This window comes from Arvicola amphibius, chromosome 4 (genome assembly GCF_903992535.2).
Source record: "Arvicola amphibius chromosome 4, mArvAmp1.2, whole genome shotgun sequence".
NCBI classification, from domain to species: Eukaryota; Metazoa; Chordata; class Mammalia; order Rodentia; family Cricetidae; genus Arvicola; species Arvicola amphibius.
In genome coordinates this window covers 66,215,080-66,240,954 of record NC_052050.1, presented here as the reverse complement: position 1 = coordinate 66,240,954, position 25,875 = coordinate 66,215,080, and the positions used below count along the sequence as shown (strand labels likewise).

The following is a 25,875-nucleotide window of genomic DNA, read 5'->3' as shown; positions in this document are numbered from 1 at the left end:
ACTACGCGTAGTGAAACCCACCTTAAAAAGATTAAATTACGGACTTTGAACTTTCTTTGGAGCAGAGTCTTGAAAGCTGGCATGAGGCATGAACACAGCGTTCTCCTGATACAGCCTCAGACTAGAGGGTTTTACAGCCTCGTCATCCAGCTTCCATAAAGAATGACGAGTTGTCTGTGCCCGTGGACTGCCACTGGAGAGGTAGTAGTGCTGAAAGGTTCTCTCTATATTAGTTCTGGTGAATAAAATTTCATTAAAAGAAAGGAAAAATCCAAACCAGGACTAAAAGAAAACATTTATTGAATCAAAATCAATACTTTCTTTTTAATATCTACAAGCCAACAGTGAGCTCACTTTATTCAAGAATGAACACAATGTACAAAAAAAGTATGCTTCTATTATAAAAATACGTCCATCTTGTCTTCCGGTGCTGAGCAGAAGTCACTGAGCACATGGAGGCCGCTCTACATCCACCACAGGGAAGCTAACGGACAAACTCCCCAACCCACTGGAGAAGCTGCGCCCAGCACATTGTTGCTACCAGAATCCACGTGGTGCAACCTGCTGTTTCTCTTGCTTACAAGTTGTTACCATGTATTTCAGAAAAGTATTAACAATATAATAAATTCTGGGTACAAAATCCTATTAGCTCCAATTCAAAAATGAGATGCATTACTATGAGGGAACAAATGAGTTCCCAAGGTTTACAATCCCATATAGGGAGGTGTGAAGGTTGCCTCCCTGCATCCTTGCCAGCATCCTTAAGCCTCCATAAAAAAACATCATGTACGAGGTTAGTTACCGTGTACATTTTCTTGACTTTACTGGAACCTTCCAGGGCACCTGGCTGGTGCACTGTGTACAGTGTCACTGTGGTGAGAAGAGGTCTGAGGCAGCTGCAGGACCAGCACAGGCTCCGAAAGCCTTTGGCTTATTAATGACTGGCCTTGGAGCAGCAGAGTGATGGGGGAGGGGACAAAGGCTCCCTGTGCTGTCCCCATCCGTCAGTGCTGAAGATGCCAAGAAATCCCTGTCCTACAGAAAGTGTGCACACAGCAGTGCCCTAGCAGGAGCCTCACCCTGGCTAAGCGAAATGACAAACTCAGGAGTGCAGTGTCCACGAGGTGAGTCAAAGACAACAGCGAACTAAATGTTTCTCCTTGACAGGTTCTCTTGTGCTCGGGACTGACAATGGTAAGAACAGAAAATCAAAGGATCAGGTCATCCAGTGTCCCACCCTACTGGTAAGTTAATGTAGGAGAAATGCAGGAGAAATGTGTCAGCTTTGCCTGCACTGGCCTCCTGGCTCCTCAGGCAGCATTCTCAGGACGGGACAGACGAAGGCAGAAGGTAGAAATGATCACAGTTTCTCTAGACAAGGACCTAACTGCCTTAAGCACTCTGAGTTCAGTTACGCCCATCTTCCGAATGCATGCTCAGCTCTCAAAGGCAGTTAGATAGGAACATGGGCCACAGGGCCCAGCTACCTACACTTAACTGGGAAGAGGACAGAACAGGACCTGAGCAAAGGCCTCTTGCGAACCACAGAAAGTCACTGTGAGGGCTGCTCACTGCCAGTGAATCAGCCAGGCAGCAGGTTGCTATTGGAGGCTGCCATTGCCTCCCTAGTAAGTGGAACACTGGAAGGCCAGGGGCTCTGCAAGTCAGAGCTGGTAGCAGAGGCCAGACTTAAACAGAAACAGACAGTACACACAGAGTGAAGAGCTAACAGGACAAAGATGCCGGGAAACTGGATGGGCTTCACCACAACACTCATATACACAACCATCTGTTCACAATCACAGGTCCTTACACACCAAATAAATACACCGGACATCTCCAGCCACGCGACTGCCTTTGGAACACAGGCTTCTATCACTGCTCTAATGAGACCAGAGCCCAGGTGTGATTATCTATAAAGAGCATGCTCAGGCCAGTCTGGGGACCCCTGGGGTCCCCTCTGAGCAGCACCACGGAGTGTGTGGACACGCGCACTCAAGTCTCCAGCAGACGAAAGGGACTGCTGTGCTTGTGGCCTCACGCCTTCACAATATCCACAAACAGTGGCGGTAACGACAGGCCTCTGCTCACCAGTGAAACCATAGGCGGAGGGGCTGGAGGCGCAATGAAAAGGTTTAAAATGGGAAAATTATAAAACAGTGCTAGCAGTCACAAAAAGACCATGCTAAGATCCGATCCATGTCGATTAAACATTGAAAATTCAGCTACGATCCAAAGAACTCTGTCAGAGTCCAGGCATGCAGGCCGCTGGCGGCAAGACAGGTCGCTGACGCTGCCTTCCTCGGAGCAGGAACGTCTTGCTGGAGATCACAGGGTGAACAGGTTGCCGCCACACTTCTTTTTTTTTATAATTAAAATAAAGGAAATCCAATCACAAGACAAAAATATTATAGAACTGTGGACAGAAAAAATACAGAAATTCTGACCTATAAAAGAAAAATTCAGATTATTACTTTTTGGGTTTTTTGTTTTTTTTATACACAGGGTCTCTCTCTATAGCCTAGACTGGCCTTGAACTCACAGAAATCCTCCCATGTGCTGGGATTAAAGGCATAAGCCATCTGGCCAAAAATTAAATTTATTTTTACCCTCTTAGGTAAATCCTTTTATGTAGTCTTTTTATTTTTCATGAGAAGCTTATACTAAAATCATGAGGCTGGCGTGCACAGTATCAGTGCTGCTGCCAAGAGGACACTCAGGCTGGACCCTCCTCTCCCCAGATGCTGCCTGCTCCTCGAGGCCTTCCGACAGGAGAAAGCCGGACATCTAAACCTAAAATGGAGCATGAGCCCAGGCCACAAAGATCATCCGACTAAGACTTAACTAAGGCTCGCCCCAGTTCTGAGGTACTCACGGGTGATGGGACCAGGGCTATCCCGCCTTCGTGTCCACGAGCTGCATCTGCACGCTGGCAGGTATGCCGCCTCCATAGCCTCCCTTGGATTGCATCTGATTCTGAATGGAGCTGACCTAAAACAGAAAGGGACAAAAGAGAGGCTCAGCAGGACCAGTGATCTCCCCGCTGTCTCCAGGACATGCACACAGGGAAGTACAGACACCTTAGCTTTTCCCACCGGAGTGCAAATGGTGAGCCAGCATGGAATGATTTGTTGTTGCTTGGGTTTTTCTCCAAGCAAGGTCTCCTGTAGCCCAAGCTGGCCTTGAACTTGTGGTCGGACTGCCTCAGCCTCCCAAATGTGCCACCTCATTCTGATGCAGAACCCTAGTAGATTGGCATCTTAGCCACCTTCACTTCATCAAAGACACACTATAGGCATGTTCACTTTTTAATCCTGTCAGCCTTTGCTCTGTGGTGAAACCAGAGTCACATTCTCGTGGACTGCATGGTACGGAGCAAATGCACACGCCATCTTTTAGTTCGTCACCGCCATTTCAGCCAAGTTCTTCTAAATTAGAAACATTTTGGAAGCAGTTCACCCTGCTGGAAGGAGGAACCCAAGCAGGAAGTTTGGAGGTGATGCCCACTGATGACTCCCCCAGAATGGTGGGGACCATGAAAGTTACTTCCCAGAGCTGAGACTTGGGGGAAGCACTGTGGATTCCTGGACCATGTTCATAAATCAGAGTTTACTGAGTGTTACTGAGCACTTACTGGGGCATAAGGGAAGCACAGGCCCTTTTCTCTAGGTATCCTAAATCAATATTTCATGTTTAAGTAATGAGGCTTGCCTAAGTTATTTCTGGAGTAACAGGTTTAAATACGCTAGATGAGAACATATGGGTGCTTTAGGACTCCGCCTTACAGGCCCCACTTCTGTTACTCTGGGACACGGACTTCCGTGGAGCACTCACCCCAACAGCACTGCACACACTACCCCTGAACACCTGTACTCACCACTGTCCCTCAGCCCCTTAGTCTGCAGCCGACATGCGCACAGGCTCTCTAGATGCCCCAGACCAAGACTTGCAAACTCATAAAGCACACAAGTCTAAGAAAAAGATGTGTTTCCTCAAGCAAAGCAATTCTGTGGTGTCCAACTAAAGGGTCAGGATCTCCTAATAATCAATTTATCAGTGCTGAGAGCAGTCACGTGACTGCAGGTGTTACCTACTGTGTTTTAAAACTACTGCTAAAAGCTCACAGAACTCTTTGCAGCAAGAAGTTGAAATTAAAAAGTATGTTTGCAGGTAGGGCAGTCCATACCTGTAAACACAGCACCAACACATCAAAAGGAAGTAAATCAGGGCTGGAGAGATGGCTCAGTGGTAAGAGCTTTGCCTGCCCTTCCAGAGGTCCTGAGTTCAATCCCCAGCAACCACATGGTGGCTCACAACCATCTGCAGTGAGACTTGGTGCCCTCTCTGGCCTGCAGGGATACATGCAGGCAGAATACTGTATTCATAATAAATAAAAAAAAAAAGTAAGTAAATCAGAGCTGGACGGATGGCTCAGGGGTTAAGAGCACTGGCTGCTCTTCCAGAGGACCCAGATTCAATTCTAGCACCCGCATGGCTGTTCATGCCTGTTTGTAACTTTCATTCCAGGGATCCAACACACTCATATAGACATACATGCAGGCAAAACAACAATGCACAGAAAATTAAAACATATTTCATATATACATAAAATTAACTTTTGTATATATAATATACGCGTATATTTATATATGTTTATTTAAGTAAGTCAACAAAGCAGGCTTGGCAAGAGCCGTGTGTTCAGTGGGTCCATCAGTAATGCAGTGCGGGCCAGGGAGGCACCTGCACACACGAGCCTGCTCCAGCCTCAGAACACGGATGGGGTGGGGATGTCTCTGGGGAAATAACATCGACTCACGGTTCTGTCTTATTTCACTGCTCATACAAGAAAACAGTCTCTCTCCGGCAGGTTTATCAAGTGGGAACTGTCGGTAAGAGTTCAGCATTCTGCAGGGGAACAGCAGGCTCATTCAATGAAACCACTACCAAAAAAGGGACATACTGGCTCTCCAGAAAGAACATCAGTCCCAGAGAAGACTCCAGTGGCTTGCAGGGCGGACCCTGCCGCCACCTGACACTGTCAGCACAAGAGGCTCCACCTGAGCTGGAGCAAGCAGCAGACCTAAGGACGCAGCAGCAGCAGGGTGCTGAGATGGATTTTAAAGAAAAACAAGGATTACCAAACACCACAGCCAAGGATACGTATTGGTGAGAAAGATAATAATGAGCATCTGATAAATACGCACACCACCCAGAGAGGATCGCAGCCCTGTGCTCTCTCCTCCCTGCTATCCAGCACACGGGCAGCTGTCCCTCTCTGGACACTGTGACACTCAACAAGGCAGTCAGCAAAACAAGGCCTTCCACAGACTGAAAATGGGAGCGACAAACAGCTCCCTTGTTTTCTGGTCACTGAGGGACAAGGGGTTTGCATTTTACCAGACACTCATTACCCACTATGCCCAGTTCTGTTGATCCTGGCTGGGAAGTTTGAACACAATTGTGACAGACCAAAAGAAAATGGCCTCCATAGGCTCACAGGGACTGGCACTATTAGGAACCGTGTCACTGGGAGTGGGCTTTGAGGTCTCGGATGCTCAAGCCTGGCCAGTGTTGTCTCAGTTTCCCTTCCTGGTCCAGAAGTAAAACTCTCAGCTCCCTCTCCAGTACCACGTCTGCCTGCATGCTGCCTACCATGAGGATAATGGACTGAACCTCTGAACTGTAAGCTGAGCCACAATTAAATGCTTTCCTTTATAAGAGTTTTCATGGTTATGGTGTCTCTTCGCAGCAACAGAAACCCTAAGTAAGACAACATCTAATTCTGCTTCTACAACACTGCCAGTTCAGTAACAGCAGGGTCCGCCTGGGTACCCTTAGATGAACACCACAGAAGAGTCCAGATGAGAGAACTGATCTACTCGGGCATGCACTAAATCTCTCTATGTATACAGCAGCTCTCCTTCATCATTTCAGGTACTTTATAACCAAGGGCCCAACATGGCAAATGTCTGCTGCCCTGAAGAGATGTGTGCAAATCCCAACTATCTGCTTAGCAGGAAAGACCTCCACCCCAGAAGCCAACACCTCCAGCATTCTAACATCATCCTTCAGGGAAAACTGACATCTTATGGAGTAAATGTGGGGCTGGAACAGAGCAAACAAGATGTGACTGTCTCGCCGAAAAAGGTACCAAGCCACGTGGCTAACATAGACAAGAATAATGGGCTAAGTTATAAGAGTTAATAAGAAGCCTGAGCTAATGGGCCAATCAGTTTATAGTTTAAAAAAAATGTGGGGCTGGAGAGATGGCTAAGTGGTTAAGGGTGATGTAGTTCTTAACCCGAGCTCTGCTCTGAGGACCCAACCATGTCAGGTGGCTTCCTGTAACTCCAGCTCCAGGGGATCACACTCCCCCTCCTGGCCTCTGGTCATGGGTGACGCATGCATACAAACACATACACAATAACTAAATCTTTAAAAGAGTATGTAAAAAGCAGTTCACAACAAGAGGGTAAATATTTATTTACTTATTTGGTTTTTAGAGACAGAGTCTCTATGCAGTCCTGGCTGTCCTGGAATTCACTATGTAGACCAGACTGACCTCGAACTCAGAGATTTTCCTTCTGAGCACTGGGATTAAACACTGTGCTTGGCTTAAATAATAATTTCAAAGCTCACCTGGGAGTCCCACGGTGCACTAAGAACAAATCATTAACCCATTCTAAATCTAAGATCTATGTTCACACTGAGTGTGGCTGTTCCTGCATGATGTAGCCTGACTTTTGCATATCAGCTACCACATTTCCCATGAATATTAAGTCATCTGTATTCTATTTAGTAGCATACAAACAACTGCTAGATAACCAGATGCTATTGCTTAGGGAGTGACGGCAGCAAAGGTCTGTGCAGGCAATTTTGTTTTCAATGAATGGCATAATCTAGTTCCAAACTCACTTGACATGATGTTATTAAAAGTATAAAAAAATCATTTCAAAGGTATGAGTCTGTCAAGATAGTCCCACTGGGCCATGTCCCACCAACATACTTACTGAGTTCATCCCACTAAACAGGTCTCCGGATCCTACATGAGCTGTGTGCACAAAGTTGGTTGGCTCTCCAATCATACTTCGGTCAATCCGTCGTCGCCTTTTCTAAAATATGAGAAATAACATATTGAGAAAATGGCCTTCTTCTACAACAGTCTGAAAATCCAGTCCTCATACTAATTTCTCTCTTAAGGATGAGTAGTCAAGATGGCTTGACCAAGCTTGCCATGCACGTCACAAAACCTGTGCATGGAATTCGTGGTGGAGAGAACCAAATCCCAAAGGCTGCCCTTTGACTCCCAGTGATGCTGCAATGTATGCAGCCATACAAGTACAGCTTTATCTGAAGGAGCATCTGGAAACGTTAGCATGGAGTAGGCAATAAGCTTAATTATTAATATTATATTATTAATATATGTGTGTTAGTAATATAACGATAAGATAATTATTAATATACACATATATTAATATTATAATAATATGGTAACATGTGCCTGCAACCCCAACACTGAGAAGGCTGGGGCAAAAGGATCTTTGGTTTGAGGCCAGCCTGGGCTACGTTATGAGATCTTTTCAAAAACAAAACTAAAAAAAATATTTTTGGTTTTTCTTTTAAAGACAGGGTCTCTTGTGGCCCAGATGGGCCTTCAGCTCCTGACCATCCTGCCTCTCTCTCAGATTCTGAGATTAAAGGCATTCACTGCCATGACTAGTTGAAATAACAGATGTTTGAGGAAATATTTTATCTGTCTGACACACCATACATCATATAACACCACTAATATGTATGTTTATGTCAGAAATAACTTATATGACAAATGTAAAATTACCCTCCCCATTAACCAAGACCATGTGTGATTTGACCACAGTGCTCTTGACTTGAAACACAACTTCCCAGCTCTATAACAAGTTGGTTACACTCTGGTGTCATTACTTGGATACCCTAACCCTTCCACACCGGGATAAATCTGTCATTCAGCCGGCCTGCGGGTGAGGGTCAGCATTAGTTTTGGTCCATTTGCAGCACGGTGACTGATGCCATGTCCAAACTCAACAAGGCTGGGGCCTGCCACTTAATATCTGACAGCTCCAGTTCAGTTCTGTGACGGGGTCTCATCTACACAGTGAAGCTTGTCTAGAAGTCACTGTGCTAGTGCTGAGATCACAGGTGTCACCACTCTTGGCTGGAGTGCCGGACAGTTTCCCAGGGAGCAGCCAAGCTGACACCCGCTCCCTGCATCACGACTGCCCCTTCCCTGCTGCTCATCTGAGGTTTGCACAGATCCCACGGATAGGACACTAAGAGCGGCTAACACTGTAGCGGGGTCACTGTCCTCACAGCAACCTGCTCACACACTTCCCTTGTGAGAGCACACCACTCCAAAACTGGCAGCAAACTGAACTGTAGGGAGTGGAACCTCAGAACGACACTCCAGTCCACAAAACTGCGATGTTGCTGCCATTTCAGTGAGTCCTAAAGTCTGACACGGCAGATTCTGTCTAAACATGACTTGCTATAAACACACAGAGTGGAGAATTCACATGTACATGGCAGAACTGCCTCACAATCTTGATTTTTATCGTTGCAGAATAAGCCTAAAAGCAGCAGGATACTTTTCTTTGGAAATGTCTGATTCCCCAGAGTTGAGTGATGGCATGTGCCTTCTCTGCATTGGACAGGCTTTATTCCCAGTAACTATTCAACAACAGGGATTCTGAACTTTCTTGCTGTTCCTAGAGGATGCACGCTCACTTGCTCGCTCTGTGTGTGTGGGGCGGAGGCAGATCTCAGAGTTTGTTTTCATCCACTATTTTACACTGTCTCTTCATAACAGTTTAAAGGAAAATAACTCGCTCCCTTCCAAAGTTGAAGGCTGGAGTGTGAGCGCTTCAAGCTCACAAGCCAGCCAGCTCTGACTTAGCTCTGCAGCAGGGTGCAAGCAACTAGAACACTACAACACACACATGCACTACATGTAGCCCACGTGACGCTGTCTTCCATGTTTTTAAAACTTACTCTGAGGACTTTCTATGTGTATGTAGTGTATTTTGATTGCACGCAGGCCCATCACCCTCTTAGACCCCCACCACACTGAACCCTCCCCCCAAGGCCCCCTCACTCTTAGCTTCATGTCTTTTTTTTAATGACCATTGGTGGTCCTGGAACTCCTTATGTACACAGGGCCCCAAACTCTGAGATCCTCCCACCTGTGCCTCCCAAATGCTGGGATTAAAAGTGTGTGTCACCACACCCAGGTCATTTGTGCTTTATTTCTCTAAATTTAACCTCCAGGCCTGTAGTAGAAGTGTCCTTACTTGAGATTTAGATTTAAAAGGTAACAGAAAGCCAAGAGAGGGGCCAGACCCTGTGTCTATACTTGGCTCACCCAATTCCAGTTTGTCTGTCTGTACCACCACGCTCACCCTACTTCCCTCCCACTGTTCCTGTTTGGGGCAATAGAGCATGGCTCTGAAAATGAGCCTTCGAACCAAAGCAAAAGAGGATATGGAATGGCCTCGTTCCCCTTTTCTTTTTGCTATTAACTATTAAATTTTCATTAAATTTGCCTTCAGAAGCTGTTCTTTCCAGTTCACCCACATAGACATACTTCAAATCCCGATCAGTTTCCCAGCATCTTAAGTGAACCCATTACCAGCGAGGGCAGAGATGGGGGGGGGGGGCGTCTAGGTTCTTGGCAAGCACCGTCACGAGGAGAAGAGGGCAGCAGCCGTGTCTTGGTGCAGCGGCCTGTAGGAACGGGGCCTCTCCCGAGCTTTCACAGGAAACACACTTCTAGGAGCAACTGCCTCTGCTGTGAGCGCAGCCGCTAGACAGAGATCTGGCGCTCTGGAGTCACACCTTCCAGGCACCCCTAGGTTCTAGCACCCTGCCCTCAAGACCTTCTCTATGCCCACCAAACACTCGCGTGCTTGGAAGGGACCACACATGGCCCCCACCCCCACCGAGTGACTCGCTCCAGCTGCTGGGTGACTAAGGCACGGCGGGGGAGCTCGGTGCCCTCCAGCACATACGAGTCCTAAGGCAGGATGTGTACACTCCACAGGGCCACTCTCAAAGCGAGGTGGGAAGCCACCAGCACACTCTTCACAAAGGCACATGGCTGTCCACGGAGAGTCCTAGGATGTGAGGGCCCAGGAGGCAATGGAGAAGGAGGGTCATGGAGCAAGCACAGGAGCCCACACCAGTCAACACAAGTGAGCGCAGCCATCCTCTGTTCCTTCTCCATGCAGTCACTGATCCACGGTCAGCACATGTCTCTGGATGTTTCCCTGTGGCTCACAGAAAGGATTCCTACAGTGTGAGCTTCCCTTGGCTCCGTGCAGTAATCTTGGGAGCGGCGACTGTCACAGTATATACTAATAGTCACTCCTCTTAATCACAGGATTCTGAGATAGCTTATACTGCAACAAACCAAAATAAATCTGAACTCCTTACTACCATATCTCAGCTGACTTTCCCCACTGTCCCAGAAATAAACTGTTAAAGTTCCACAGAGTGTATGAAGAAATGCGTTTTTACAGCTGTACAGAGCCCACGATGGCAAAGCTCACAGGTGACAAGACCTGTGTTTACTCCATTACTGACGTGCTATGATGTAATGCTGCAGAAAGTCCAAGAAAAGGCTTTTGCCTGATCACCTCTACTCTAGGCACAACTGTTCACGTTTGTTCCTCTGACCTCATGCAGAATGAAAAGCATTTTGAGAACGGCAGGGATTACTTGGATGGCTGGCAGCTAACGAAGTGTTCTGTAAGAGTGACGTGTTCCAGGAAGCACAGTGACTCTACTCAAAGCCTACACAGCGGGGCTGAGAGCGCCCTCTCAAGCTTCCTGTTTTGCTTTGCTGAGGCCCAGCTCTGGAATTCCCCTGGCTGCTGACACTCCATCTGTGTTTGTCTTGAATTTTTAAAACTCTGCACTTTGAAAAGTGTGCTGTTCCTTAGGGGGGAAAAAGTTCACTTTATGCCTGAAAAATACTGTGTGGTTGGTGGTTGACAGGGAGAGGGGTCCTTCTGTGTAGCCCTGGCTGCCCTGGAATTTGCAATCCTCCTGCCTCAGCCTCCTCAGTACACCTGACTTTGTAGTTAGGAGATTTATACTCAGCCCTGGTTGCCGGCAGCTCCACCCTGCCTCATGTCTCTAGATCCTTATAGCAAAGAAAATCTCTCCCCACACTGCCAGATTTTCCTTTTAAAAGGTAAGCATGATGAAGTTGCTCCTCTCTTAACAGAAACATCCAATCTGTCCTCTTTCCTGTGAAGAGAGCTAGGCCCTCAGCTGGGATTTGTTGTGTATATTTTCTTCAGTGACTAATTAATAACTGAGCAAACCAGGCTGGCCTTGAGCCTGTGGGGCCTCTCCCTACTCCTACCTTTGGGAGCAGGAGAATGTTCTCACTATGTGTTAATATTACAGATGGAAAGATTCATTAAAAATATTTTTAATGATGTATGTTTGTGTATACATGTATTTATAAAATGTGTAAACAAGTACCCAGAGGACAGAAGAGGATGTGAAATCATGTGGAACTGGGTTGCAGGTCATCCCCTCGTGAGCTGCCCAACTTGGGTGGTAGGAACTGAACTCAGATCCTCTGAAAGAATAGCCAGTACTCTTAATAAAATCGATGTATTATTAATTTTGGATAAGTAAAAACTCTAACAATCTTCAGTTACAGAAAATGTGTGTCATAAGTATTTCATCCTAAACTTTATCAGCCTGTTACTCTTTTCTTTTCTTTTTTCAAAACAGAATTCCTCTGGGTAGCCTTGGCTGTCCTGGAACTCGCCTTGTAGACCAGGTTGGCCTCAAACTCAGAGATGCACTTGCCTCTGTCTCTGAGTGCTGGGAATAAAGGCACGCGCCACCACCTGGCCCTGTTACTGATTTAAAAGGAATGAAATGGAAGTTTTTTGCTTATGTATCAAAGTCACATGAGAGTCAGAACCCAACCACAGTAACCTCAAAGGCCTGGTTCTCCATTCTTGCAGGTTCACAAAATCCAAGAATTAAAAAATAATAATTCCATACTACTGGTGTTGGAGAAGCAACTTCACTTTGGCCATTTACAAATTCACGACCAAGAAAGGCAAAGATTTTCATGCCCTTGCACAACAGAACTTGTAACTGCGGACTGTTTTTTCCTAAACACAACAATCTCCCAGATGTGGTCAGATGATTTATAAACAATAAGGTCTTTTGAGCAATGTTTTACTCATGAAAGCTGCCAGTTAGCATGAGCTCTTCACGTGGCCTGCAGATAGAGGACCACGGTATGACGTCAGGCAACCGGGACAAGCACAGGGAAATAAAGCTGGCACTTATTTGCCAACTTTTCTTCTTAATTATTTGAAAACAACAGTTGTTTTTCTTCTCATTCACCAAAAGGGGTTTTCTGACTTTTCTTTTCGTGGTAATTGTTTGTGCCAGCAGATAGTACAGCCATGGTGTGGCCGCACATACCTGTAATACCAGTGCTTGGGGGATGAAGCAGGAAGAATCCAGGTTCCAGAACAGTCTAAGATACATATAAGCCCCGACTTGTCCCACACCTCCCCAAAGGTGACTCTGTCTCTGAATTGTGCACTCAAGTGTACAGCATGGACTACACCTACCTCAAGGGCACTAAAAATTTTCTGGTGAAATAGAGGAGGAAAATACAAAAACTATTTTTATTTTTCATTAGTTTTAAAGATTTAAGTCCTACTAATATTTAGTATACAGGTTTCCATGAGGCTATTAAGTGCACTGATTTCTACAAAAGTTATTTAAAACAAAAAGTGTTGCATTATATTAATACTTAACCACACTTGAAACAAAATCTACCAATGAAAGATGCACAGCACAGCTTTGCAAGATAGACTCCGCTCACAGACACATGCCTTTCAAAAATGCTAGAATGACTGACTATGGTAGTTTGAATAAAAATGGCCCCAATATCGAATACCTAGAGTGGTGGCGATTAGAGAAGGACTAGGAGAGGCCTTGTTGGAGTAAGCTATGTGGGGAAGCAGAGGGTCATGGCTTTGAGACACGGAGATTTCAAAAGCCCATGCTAGACCTAGTTCTCTCCTTCTCTCTCCCTTCTCTCTCTCCTCCCTCTCCCCCCCCCCCCCCAGGGGCAGGATGCTGCTCTCAGATACTGCTCCAGGGCCATGCATGCTGCCATGATGGCAATGAACCATCATATGACCAACTCTGTAAGCAAGCCTCCAATTAAATGCTCTCCTTTATAAAAGGTGGCCTTTGTCACATTGTCTCTTCACAGCAATAGATGGTGACAAAGACACTGGCTTTCTGCTGCATATGTTACAAACAAAAGTATGGAAGAATTGAATTGGGGGATTTTATTTCAAGAAATTTCTAATTTGTTATGAAACTCATACCCTAATAGTCAAATGAGTCAGTATAATGCATATTGAAATTTGACAGCACAAGACTAAAATTCAATACAAGACCATAACATTCATTCAGTGAGACCCTGTATCAAAGGAAAAAAAAACAGAACAATGGAAAACTAAAGAAGACACTTAGTGTCAATCTCTGGCACACAAGCATACACTCACATATGCCTATCTGTGCATAAGGACGGAGAGACACACACACACATGCACTGGAGCCGAAAAGCTGAGAAAATTGCTCAGCTGGTCAAGTGCTTGCCTAGATGCACAAGGCCCCAGCTGGGTCCCCAGCACCACATACAACCAGGTTGGTGGTGCACAACTGTAACCCAACACTTGGGGAGGGAGGTGAATCCAGAAGACCAGAAACCAAAATCACATTAAGATTAGCTTGGTTTAGATGAGACCCTGCCTCTAAATAAACAAGCTTTCACATGAAGACACATCCAGTTTTGTCAATCTATAAACAATGCAAATCTAACTGAAATCTCAGTAAGTCTTTTAGAAACCCTGACAAACTTTGAAACTTGCACAGAAAATTCCACTAAGACTAGCCAAAACATAAAATAAGAATAAAAGGACAGATCTGCCCTCCCAGACACCAGGACAACATTAAGTAGAAAAAAGAGACCATGACATCTGCATGATATTGAGCTCATGAAAAGCAGAATGAACAGACTCTGTGACTCACGCATGATGTGTGGATATAGATGAGTATTTCCAAATATTTTAGTACCTGCTGCTAACAAAGTCACTTATGGAGCATGCCTACAATACACTATGACAGGCCTCATACTAAGGGGCAAAGGACTCCCAAATCAGGGACTTAAGTTTGGTGAGGCAGACAGTACAGGACACAGGAAGGCATTTGTCATCGGTTTCTGGCTCTCACAAGTGTGTACACACATGCTGTCAACAGCTTGTATTCAGAATACTAAAACTAAGAATATGAAATACAGAAAATCACACTGATCAATAAAAACATCAAGATGTGCTTAACTTCATGCTGGGATGTAGCTCAATAGGCAGAGCGCTAAGTGTGTGAGTGCTGACCTGAAATCCTAGCATCCGGGAGGTAGAGGCAGGAAGAACAAAAACACAAGTCAGCCCTGGGTCTGGTGGTGCATGCCTTTATGCAAGCACTCTGGAGGCAAGCAGATCTCTATGAGTTCAAGGCCAGCCTGTTCTACATATTGAGTTCCAGGGCAGTCAGGGCTATATAGAGAGACCCTGTCTCTAAAAAACAATCAAACAAACAACAAAAAAGTTTAAGGTCATCTTTGAAGCTAGTCTGGCATACGAAAGATGCCTCTTAACATGAGGTTAGCAAGATGGTTCAGTAGGTAAAAACACTTGCGGCCAAGCCTGCCCAGGGACCCATACAGTAGAGATGGAGAACTGACCCCCACAGTTGCTCTCTGACCTCCACTTATGTGTATGGCACACACATGCCTCCCTCAACTAAATATATTCTGTAATAACATTTTTAAAAATTAAGAAAGGGAGCTGGAAAGATGGCTCAGAGATTAGGAACACTGACTGCTCTTCCAAAGGTCCTGAGTTCAATTCCCAGTGACCACATGGTGGCTCACAACCATCTACAATGAGATCTGGTGCCTTCTTCTGGCCTGCAGGCATACATGGAGGCAGAACACTGTGTACATAATAAATAAAATATTTTTTAAAAAAATTAAGAAAGAGTTGAGTAGCTGGGTGGTGGTGGACGCCTTTGATCCCAGCACTTGGAAAGCAGAAGCAGGTGGACCTCTTTAAGTTTGAGGGCAGCCTGGTCTACAGAGTGAGTTCCAGGATAGCCAGGGCCACACAGAGAAACCCTGTTTCAAAAAATAAAATAAAATAGAAAAGAAAGAAGAAAGGAAGGGTGAGAAGTAAGGGAAAGTTTAACCTCATTAGCAATCAAAGAAAACAGTATAAACAGAATTTCGTTTTACCCATTAGACTGTTAAACATCATTAATGAAGCTCCCGCAACAGCCAAACTAGCCAGCGTGCTACAGGAGCTATTTGTCCCTATCCTGTGAGACCGACTGTGCACAACCCCACAGCTCAGATTCCAATACACGAAAGGGCAAGAGCATTCAGACAGGACGAGAGCCCAACCAAGGGACAGGTCTAAGGCACCCTGTCCGCCAACAAAACAACCATTCCATGCTATCCCTGGAACTGTTTAGCATCGCTGCAATGATGATTCTGGCATAAAATGTATTCTACAGATTCACAAAATCAAAGCGGCTTTGATTCTGTCTTTTAAATACTAATTCATTGATTAGTTTTTTAGCTGTAACCTTGAGGTACCTATAATTTATAACTGCAAGGCAGCTGTAAGGATACGGAAAGAAAGGAGAGGGCAGGAGGGAGGGCAGAGAGATCCCAATGTGAACTGATCAGATCAACTTAAGCACTAAAAGGTGAGACAGTAGCTGGTGTCTACAAGACACCTTCAGGAAGCTGAAGCAAGAGGGCAGTGCAACTTCCAGGCGAGCCACAACGGAGGGGTCCTCTCTTAAATCAATTAAAGGCTTTCTACTGCCTCTTGACTCTGCAGCTAGCTCTCCAACAGCTCCCAGTGGGCTAAGAGTACAAATAACAGGGCTGGATCATGAAAACCCATCTATGCTGTTTGGTCAAGAGGCTTCCTAGTTTCTCAAGGGCCTGCAAATGAAGACAATGTCACTTTCTCTATACTTCAACTCCAACATCTGCAGTAAGAAATGCATCCTAGGGCTGGAGAGATGGCTCAGCAGTTAAGAGCACTGGCTCTTCTTCCAGAAGACCCAGGTTCAAATCCCAGAAACCACATGGCAGCTCACAACTGTCTGTAACTCCAGTTCCAGGGGATCTGACACCTTTACACCAATGCACATAAAATAAAGTGAAATAAATTAAAAAAAAAAAAAAAGAAAGAAATGCATCCTATAGGAAACACTTGTATTGGTCAACTCTGCTACTGTCTTAAAATGAGGAAAGGTCGACTTTGGCAGCTTCTGCACACGGTTGGCTGTCCCATCACCTGAGGACACATCACGGCAGCACACTAGGCACAGAAGCTGCCCTCTCAAGAAGAAATCCTGCAGATGACTGAAGACTCCAGTGAGGTCTGACCTGAGGTTCCAGCACCACCCAGAACTGAGAACAAGCCTTTAACTGCAGATCCAAACTTGATGCACACGCACTGCAGCCCCTCAGGAAACAGGCAATTTCAGTCTACCATAAATAAGTCTTTGGAATTTCTGGGTTCAGTCACACTAATATATTTAGTCCTCTTCAATGCCCTTCCAAAACATGGCCATCCCCCATCTTAATTGATAAAGGTAACTTTTTAAAGCAAATCTAATTATAATTATGATTCTATGTGAGATTAAATGAATCAAGAACCGGCACTTCTGCTTTCAGAAAGAGAGCTGTGAAGCCAGAGCACCTCAGTAGCCACCCTGCTGCTTCACATGGCTCCCTGGAATGGCAAACACCCCAACTGCTTCCCGGGACTCAGCTGTTCCTCTCCAGCTGCACTAAAGAACAGAACACCGCAGTCCAGCAGTCCATCCCAAGCCCATTCCTTGAAGATCCACAACTCTCAGTCATCTGCAGCCTCCTCCCACTTTGCATCATGGCTCAAAACTACACATTAGAGCACAACAATGGCAGAAGAAAGCCAATACACTGCACACTCATCTGACAGCGGAGTAAATGCTGCTCTGTGGAAGCATGGCTGGTCACCTAAACGGCTCAGAAAGGGTGAACGCTCTCCAGCTAGTACCTTGGCTCTAAGATGCAACGGTGTTTTTACTTTGCAAACAATCAAATCCACAGTTTTTATAATCTGGAAAAGCTCTGGCCGTCTCTGGCCTCGGCCCCAGTGTTCTCAGCTCCCCACGTACTGTCTCCGTGGGCATCCTCTCCCTCTGCACTGCCTTTGCTTACTCCAGGCTCTTCTAACTAAACTCCGTCTCATGAGTATGGGTGCAGCTTATTCTTGCTTCTCACCTTCTTAGAGGCCTTCTCTGGACTTATTTAAATACATACCCCTGTTTCTCCTACATCTTTCTTCTTTCCCAGCTTTCCTTTCCCACAGAGCAGTTATCACCATGACATCATAACTACTTATCTATAGAGTAAGCATCTCTCCCACCAAAGTGAGTCCACGGCAGCAGCAATGTCTGTTCACGGCTGGACCATCAGTACTCAGCTTGTTCTCGTGCTGTTAAGGCACTGACACATCGAAACTCGAACAAACTACACCATTTGCCACGTGAGGAGATATGAAAGGAAAGGCAAGAAGTTTAAACAAACGAGCATTCCCTAAGAACCCATGCCACACCTGAGAAGTCACCAGCAGTCTACTGCACAATAACCACTTCCCGTGAAAGCTGCTGACAACACTTTTTAAACTGAGTTACAAGATGTAAGCGCTCAATTAAAAATCTACAGCCTTAGTGCTCCCTGACAGCAGCCGCAACATCTGTGGCCCAGCTGGAAATACTGGGATGCTGTCATGCTACACAGTGCACTGTGCTAACATAAAGGACTGTAGAAACTGCCTCCTATTTTCCTTCTTGTACAAGGCTCTTCACTCTGCACCCATGGAATGTGCAAAAGCAGGGCTAAGGAGTGGGAGAGCTGGCGTGTGGCACTCTACCCTAGCAAATAATTGAGAAAACACTACGAGGGACCCACTAACTTTCAGAGAAGGCTACAATAACAGCAAACATACAGTTCTGTGAATTTTGGAAGGATGCCAGATTATAACTGCTCTTTAAGTGTGTGCTTGAAGCCAACAGCAAAGTATTCAACTATGGTGACCACATAGCTTGTTGTATATGTTTTCTCCCAAAGTAAAGAAGGCTAAGGGTTTCTGTGAAGTAGTTCACATAAATATATATTATGTTAACTGGCATGCCAAATGCTACACAAGTCTTTTTGGAAAGAAAATAATCCATTTCCATTGTCCATCTCTTGTAACTCCAAAGCCTGGGCTCAAACAGCATGATCAATTTATTATGTATACTCTTAAAACATGGGGTTGAGGAGATAACTCACTGGGTAAAGTGTTTGCCATGTAAGAGTGGGGACTGGAGTTTGGATGCCCGGCACCCCTGTGAGAGTCGGGAGCATGGCAGCCCACCTGTACTTCTAGCCTCCAAAGGCAGAGGAAAGACACCTCTCCAGAACAAGCTGGTCTGGGTATGACAGACAGACCCTGCCTCCATGACTACGGTGGAAGAACAGCTGAGGATAATTCTTTTTTTTTTTTGGTTTTTCGAGACAGGGTTTCTCTGTAGCTTTAGAGCCTGTCCTGGAACTAGCTCTTGTAGACCAGGCTGGTCTCGAATTCACAGAGATCCACCTGCCTCTGCCTCCCGAGTACTGGGATTAAAGGCGTGCGCCACCGCCGCCCGGCATGAGGATAATTCTTGACATCAACCTTGGGCCTGCACACGCACATGCACATATGTGCAGTTCTAGCTGGCCTAGAACTACATAGACCAGGCTGTCCTCAAAGTCAGATCTGCCTGCCTTTGCTTCCTAAGTGCTGGGATTAAAGGTATGTGTCACCATGCACAGCCTAACAATAATCTCTTTAGGGACCCTTGCCTTCATTAAGACCCACAGTGTTGATATGTGCATATATACACGTAGGTGCCCTATACATGCACAAAATAAGGACACACATATACACACAAAATGGAAAAGGAACAAAATGTATGGCAATGTGACTTTGCTTCTGGGCTGACTTGTAAGGAATTTGGGCGTTGCCACTAAAACCATGCAAGAAAAGTCTGGTCAAACTGAAATCTACAACTCTCCTTATCCACTGACAAGAGGCGACTCAGAGAAAATTATCATCAGAGTTACAAACACCAGAACAAAACCTGCATAGCATCCAGCAGCCCTGAGACAGAAAAAGCATGTCATGGGAGAAGCCCGAGTTAAACCTCCATTCCCTAGATCCCACTCAAGTCAAGCAAAGGCAGTCAGCTATCAACCTATCAACACTGTGGGTCTTAATGAAGGCAAGAGTCCCTAAAGAGATTACTGCTAGGCTGGGCATGGTGACACATACCTTTAAAAGACGGGCAGATCTGTGACTTTGAGGCCAGCCTGGTCTATGTAGCAAGTTCCAGGCCAGCCAGAACTACACAATGAGACCGTGTGGGGGTGAGGATGGGGTGGAGGGAGGAAGATGGATTAGTGTTCCTCTCAACCTTGGCCAAAGCTTTCCTCAGCAGTGGCAGAGTTACTGCTTAGACTTATAACTGGTCCAAGCGTTGAGAACGTGTGACTACTGAGTGTTCAGCCCTAAATGGGGGCATCTTTATCAGGTCCTGCCATACCCACTGACAAGGCTCAAGGAACTTGCTGGAAGGAAAAGAAGCTGGGCAGTGATGGTGCACGCCTTTAATCCCAGCACTCAGGAGGCAGAGGCAAGTGGATCTCTCTGTGAGTTCAAGACAGGTCCAGCACAGTCAGGGACAGGCAAAAAGAAACCCTGTCCCAGGAAAAAAAAATTAAAAGGAAAGAAAGAAAAAAGAAGGAGCAGAAAGAATGTAAAGCTGGAGGGTGAGGCGAGCGCTGAGGAGCGCTGTCCCGTAGATGACAAGGCCACTGTCGGTGCCTGCGACAGGATCAGTCACCATTCCAGGAGGCAGCACTAAGGGAGTCTCCCCCAAGAGAGACATGAAGGGGTGTAAGAGGTGAGAGGAGAGGGTTTGGGACAGATCACTGTCTACATGTATTAAATGGTAAAGAATAAATAGAAGACATTCTGTTTAAAAAGGGACTTCAGAAAGAGAAAATAATTAAATATCCAAAAATAAAGAAGTCAGTCTGCATGCAGGAGCTGATTGACTCGGTGGGTGAAGGTGTCTGTCACCAAGTGTGATGACTGAGTTTGATCCTGGGACTCACATGGTGGAAGGGAAGAACCGACTTCCACAAGTTGTCCTCTGACCTCCACTTGAGCACTGAGGCATGCCACCCCCATTACCACACACAAAATAAAAATGTAATTAACAGTTTTGAAAAGGAAGGTAGTATTCAGAGATATTTAGTACATAAAAATTTCTCAACTAAACTGATATGGTAGTACCCTCTGTGTGTTGCTTTTCTTGGTTAATGAATAAAGAAACTGCCTTGGCCTGTTGATAGGGCAGAACTTAGGTAGGTGGAGAAGACAGAACTGAATGCTGGGAGAAGGAAAGAGTCAGAGAGACACCATGGATCTGCTGGAGACAGATGCTGGGAATTTTACCCGGTAAGCCACTGCCACGTAGCGATATATAGACTAATAGAAATGGGTTAAATTAATAGAAGAGTTAGCCAATAAGAAGCTAGAACTAATGGGCCAAGCAGTGTTTTAATTAATACAGTTTCTGTGTGGTTATTTCAGGGCTAAGCTAGCTGGGCGGCCGGGATGAACAAGCAGCCTGGCTCTCCTCCAACACTAAATTATTGTTAAACTAATTTCAGTGTTTCCAACTATATATTACAAAGCTAACATACAATTGTTAAAGTCTTATAATAATAACCATTAGGAAAATATAACAGGAAAACAGAATTTAAGAACAGGATTAAAGTTCATACAATATCTAGAGCAAACTGAATGGGAAATATACAAACTTAGGTAATGAAATCCACTACTCAACACAATTACTTTACTCAAAACTCTAAAGATGTCAATTCTCACACAACTGGAACCTTAAACTCAGGGTAATATTAAAATGCTCACAGGACTGAGAATCTACACCATACAATACTTTATATAAAAATATAAACGGCCGGTTCTGGTGGCGCAGGCCGGTAGGATTTGCTGAAGGAGGCAGAGGCAGGTGGATCTGGAGTTCAAGGACAGCCTGGTAGCCGGGTGGTGGAGCCTTTAATCCCAACACTAGGGCGGCAGAGGCAGGCGGATCTCTGTGAGTTCGAGACCAGCCTGGTCTACAAGAGCTAGCTCCAGGACAGGTTCTAAACCCGCAGAGAAACCCTGTCTTGAAAAACCAAAAAAAAAAAAAACAAACCCAAAAAATATATAAACAGGGCTGGGATATAGTTTAGCGGTAGAATACTTTTCCTTGTACTATGGGCAAGGCTCTGAGTGCAGTTAAAGGGATATATCTAGATGAGAGAGAGAGAGAGAGAGAGAGAGAGAGAGAGAGAGAGAGAGAGAGAGAGAGAGAGGGGATAGAGGGGATAACATAAGGAAACGTAACCACAATCCACTTTAAAAACAAAAATCACTGACAAAGAAGAGCTATGAAAAGACTTTGCCCTGTGAGGTAAGAAAGCATGAAGGAAGAGCAGCAACTACTGAAGGAGGCACCTGCCTGGGCTCAATCTCAGCCCCACCAGTAAAGAAAACAAAATTAACCAAAAAGTAGCAGAAGCAACTGTGTCAAAAGAACATAACACTGCATTTCTCAAAACTAGACTCACGTATTTAACAGATAACAGGTGACATCAAATCGCTAATACAAAGAATGACTGTTTAATGAAGTGTCTTTAGCTAGCTGATTAGCATGAACAGGTACACCCAACTTGATGCACATCAGTAAATTCACCTTTCCTCCATAAAAAAGCTAAGTGTGAAAGTGGAAGACAGCGCATAACTTGTTTACAGAGCACAGAAGTGAAGACCACCTCCCACAAATCCTGCTATAACAAAAGTAAGTTAAAAACCAACACACTGATAATACCTGCAATCTGAAAAACATGTCTGAAACAGCAAAAGTTCAAAGACTGATAACTTGATAAGAAAATATATTTTAAAATTTAATCCTCATCATCCTTGTATAGTTACAAAGTTGAATAAAATATAGATTCATTTATTCAATCAACCAGCTAGCAAGTATACACACATTCCCCAAGGACACAAAGGAACATAGTCCAGCCTCTACAGAATTCAGAATGGGCACTAAAAGCCATGGTTTAGCACCCTATAACCCAGCCTCCCGAGGATTACAGGATCTGGGCCAGCCTAGACAGCAAGACTCAATCTTAAAACCAAAACCCTGCACCACTGAGCTGTATCCCCAGCCTTTCAGAGATGAATTGATGTGCGCCTCTGCATAAAGGTTAAGAGGCGCAAAAAAAGGGGGGCTTCTGTCTTAGGGTTTCTATTGCTGTAATAAAAGATGGCCATAGCGATTGGGAGAAAAGGGTTATTATCTGCTTACACTCCCACACCACAGTCCACCATCGAAGGAACACATGGCTAAGAACCTAAGCAGCCAGAAGCAGATGCAGAAGTCATGGAGGGGTGCTACTTACTGCCTTGTTCCCCGTGGCTGGCTCGGCCTGCTTTCTGATAGTCCCCAGGACCACCAGCCTAGGGGTAACACAAACAACCACAGTGGGCTGGGCCCTCCCCATAATTTAGCCGCTACCAAACAGGCTTGCCTACAGTCTGATCTTATGGAGGCAATCTCTCAGTTGCGGTTTCCTCCTCTCAAATGCCTCCAGCTTGTATCAGGTTGACATAAGCCAGGCAGCATAGACTGTGTGAAGAAGTCACCCAGTGCCACCTACCACCTGTGTGACTGTGAGCAAAACAACTGGTCCTCCCAACTGGAAACAAGAGCTGGGAGGAAATCAGCAGATGAGTGGAGACGAGCTTGCAGGGGCCTGGCTGCCACACCTCCCCAGCACCAGTCTAATATCTGATGTGGTCCTTAACACAGGCCTTCTCTTCCTCCCTGTCCCTCCATCTGTGAGGGCTGAGAAAAGCTTCTCGGGGATGCATAATGGGGCATACAACAGCTCCCCGCCCTATGGGGTGGGGTGGGTGGGCAGCAGCCCCATGCAGATCTAACTGCTCTGAAACTCAAGGATCCACCTGCCTCTGCCTCCCAAATGCTGGGATTAAAGGTGTGCGCCACACCAAGCTCCTAGCACAGTTCCATACTCACTATTTTCTCAAAATATACTATCCTTTGTTTTGCCTTTTTTAAGGCAAAATCTTGCTATAAAGCATTGACTAGTCCTAAACTTGCTTTGTAGATCAGGCTAGCCTCAAATTCATAGCATTCCTCCAGCTTCAGCCTAGCAGAGTGCTGGATTATAGGTGTGTGTCACCAAGCCCAAGGGCCTGTTTTTGTTTGTCCATTTGTTTTAACAGATGCTCAGAGTTCCAGCTCTGAACTATTCCCTGTGACAGCCCTAGAAACACAACTGCTCAGTTTGACAGCCAATGTCCAATTCACACAGATACTTACAGGCTGAGGCTGCTCTGCGATGCAGCAATTGAAGCACAACCAGAATTCACTCATACTTTCAGTCCAAGGCCTGAGCAAGCACCACCAAAGGCTCCAAGTCTCCAGGCAAGAAGCTCCACAACGTTCGCCCTCCGAGTGAGGAATGGCCGTCAAAATACTTTATTTCACTGTGTCTCTGTCCTTGGAGTCAGGGTCTCAAGTTGATTAAAAGGAAAGTCTGATTGTTTCTTTTCTCTGCTTCCAGTTCTGCAGAGACTTGGTTCCAGGTCAGTGGGGAGGAAAAGAACCACTTTGATCCAGAGCCTGCAGTGGGTCTAGGGAGAGGAGGAAAAGCCAATGAGTCACAGCTCTATCCTAGGAATCATTTATCTTTTAAAATCTGTAATACAATAAGAATAAATATTACCCAAAAAGCAAATACTGAAAGTCAACAATTTCACAAACTCAGTGACTTAACCAATTATTGAGCTATCACTTGACTATATGAAGGGTCGACGTTGTAATAGTGAAAACAGAAAAATCCTTGTTTTCATGGAATAGTCTATAACTATGAATTAGTTTAATAGGCATTTTATTTAAAAATTACCAGTTAAAACATAAGTTGCCATTTATTTATTTGTTTGTTTGTTTGTTTGTTTTTCGAGATGTGGTTTCTCTGTGTAGCTTTGGAGCCTGTCCTGGAGCTTGCTCTGTAGATCAGGCTGGCCTCGAACTCAGAGATCCACCAGCCTCTGCCTCCCAAGTGCTGGGATTAAAGGCGTGCACCACCATCGCCCAGTTTAGCTGCCACTCTTAAAACTCGTAAATTCCACAAAGAAATGTTGATCATCATTTTCATGTTTCAACCGAGTCCTTTGTTCTCAAACAACCCACAGTAACTATGATCAATTAGCTCTAAGAAAAGGAGGTATAGCACACCAGAAACCTTAAAGTGACCATTCATCCACAGAACAGAACCATGCACAACAGCTAGCACTGAGTGGAGACACTAAACATCTCTCACCACTGCAAGCCAGCGTGAGACCAAGAAACCCCTGTCGGGCAGCTTCCTAGCTGCCGCTGAATAGAGTGGACTTTCTGCGGATTTCCAAATGCTGGACAGTCAGGAGAAGCAAAGGAGTGAGGGGGAACCAGGGAGGTTCCAGTCATTTTTTTAATTGTTTTTATTGAGCTAAACATTTTTCTCTGCTCCCCTCCCTTCCTCCCCTCTCCCCTTCTACCCTCTTCTGTGACCCCCACACTCCCAATTTACTCAAGAGATCTTGTCTTTTTCTCCTTCCTGTGTAGATTAGAACCATATATGTCTCTCTTAGGATCCTCTGGGGTTATGAGACTATAGGCTGGTTTTTCTTTGCTTTATGTCTAAAAGCCACTTATGAGTGAGTATATATGATATTTGTCTTTCTGGGTCTGGGTTACATGTGTATTTTTTTCTAGATCCACTCATTTGCCTGCAAACTTCAAGATGTCATTTTTTTTACCGTTGTGTAGTACTCCGTTGTGTAAATGTATCACATTTTTCTTACCCATTCTTCGGTCAAGGGACATTTAGGTTGTTTCCAGATTCTGACTATTACAAATAATGTTGCTATGAACAAAGTTGAGCACATGTCCTTGTGGTATGACTGAGCATCCTTTGGGTATATATCCAACAGTGGTATTGCTGGGTCTTGAGGTAGGTTCGAGTCATTCTTAGGACCAGTGTTTCCTGTACACAAGTTTGCTTTGGTGAGGCCTGAAGTTATATTAAATGGGCTCATACTCTTGGCAACCTACCGTGCATGTTAAAGATGCCCAATACTGAACACCAAGTTGGAAGTCAAGGAAGTCTTAGCAATCAGCCAACAAAGACAGACAGTGAGAATCTAAGAGAAGCAGCAGCATGGATCAGAGCAACTGTAATGATATAAGAGGTACAGAAGTTTACTAAGGACATCTGGCTATTATCAGAACAAGAGAAAGGAGAAGCTATTAAATGTGGCATCGAGTGTAACTGGCACTGATAAAGGACGATCAGAAGAGGGGACAACCAGTGGAGCCAACAAGTGAAGGCAGTGTTTGCAAGAAAAATACAAAGCTTAAAAAGACAATGTGGTAGAGAGTGAAGGAAAAAGCCACCCTTGAAATGAAAATATCAAAGGCCAAAGATGACTTCATTTGGTTATACAAAAAGATGTAAACATTGCTGCTCTAAGTGGTAAAATATAAATCGAGTAT

The 25,875-nt window shown here is 45.1% G+C and overlaps 1 protein-coding gene across 2 annotated transcripts in view; it reads right to left on the bottom strand.

The window, feature by feature from the left end:
* Positions 1–277: 277 nt before the first annotated feature.
* Cdc42se2 (CDC42 small effector 2) overlaps positions 278–25,875 on the bottom strand; it is a 67,906-nt gene continuing 42,308 nt past the window's right edge. For both annotated transcript variants that reach the window (XM_038326365.1, XM_038326366.1), the window contains exons 3-6: positions 23,659–23,972; positions 7,011–7,112; positions 2,876–2,991; positions 278–2,447 (exon numbers count right to left, since the gene is read on the bottom strand). In XM_038326365.1, coding sequence (XP_038182293.1) covers positions 2,893–2,991; positions 7,011–7,112; positions 23,659–23,712 — 255 coding nt within the window. In that variant the 5' untranslated portion in view covers positions 23,713–23,972 and the 3' untranslated portion in view covers positions 278–2,447; positions 2,876–2,892. The remainder of the gene's footprint in view (positions 2,448–2,875; positions 2,992–7,010; positions 7,113–23,658; positions 23,973–25,875) is intronic.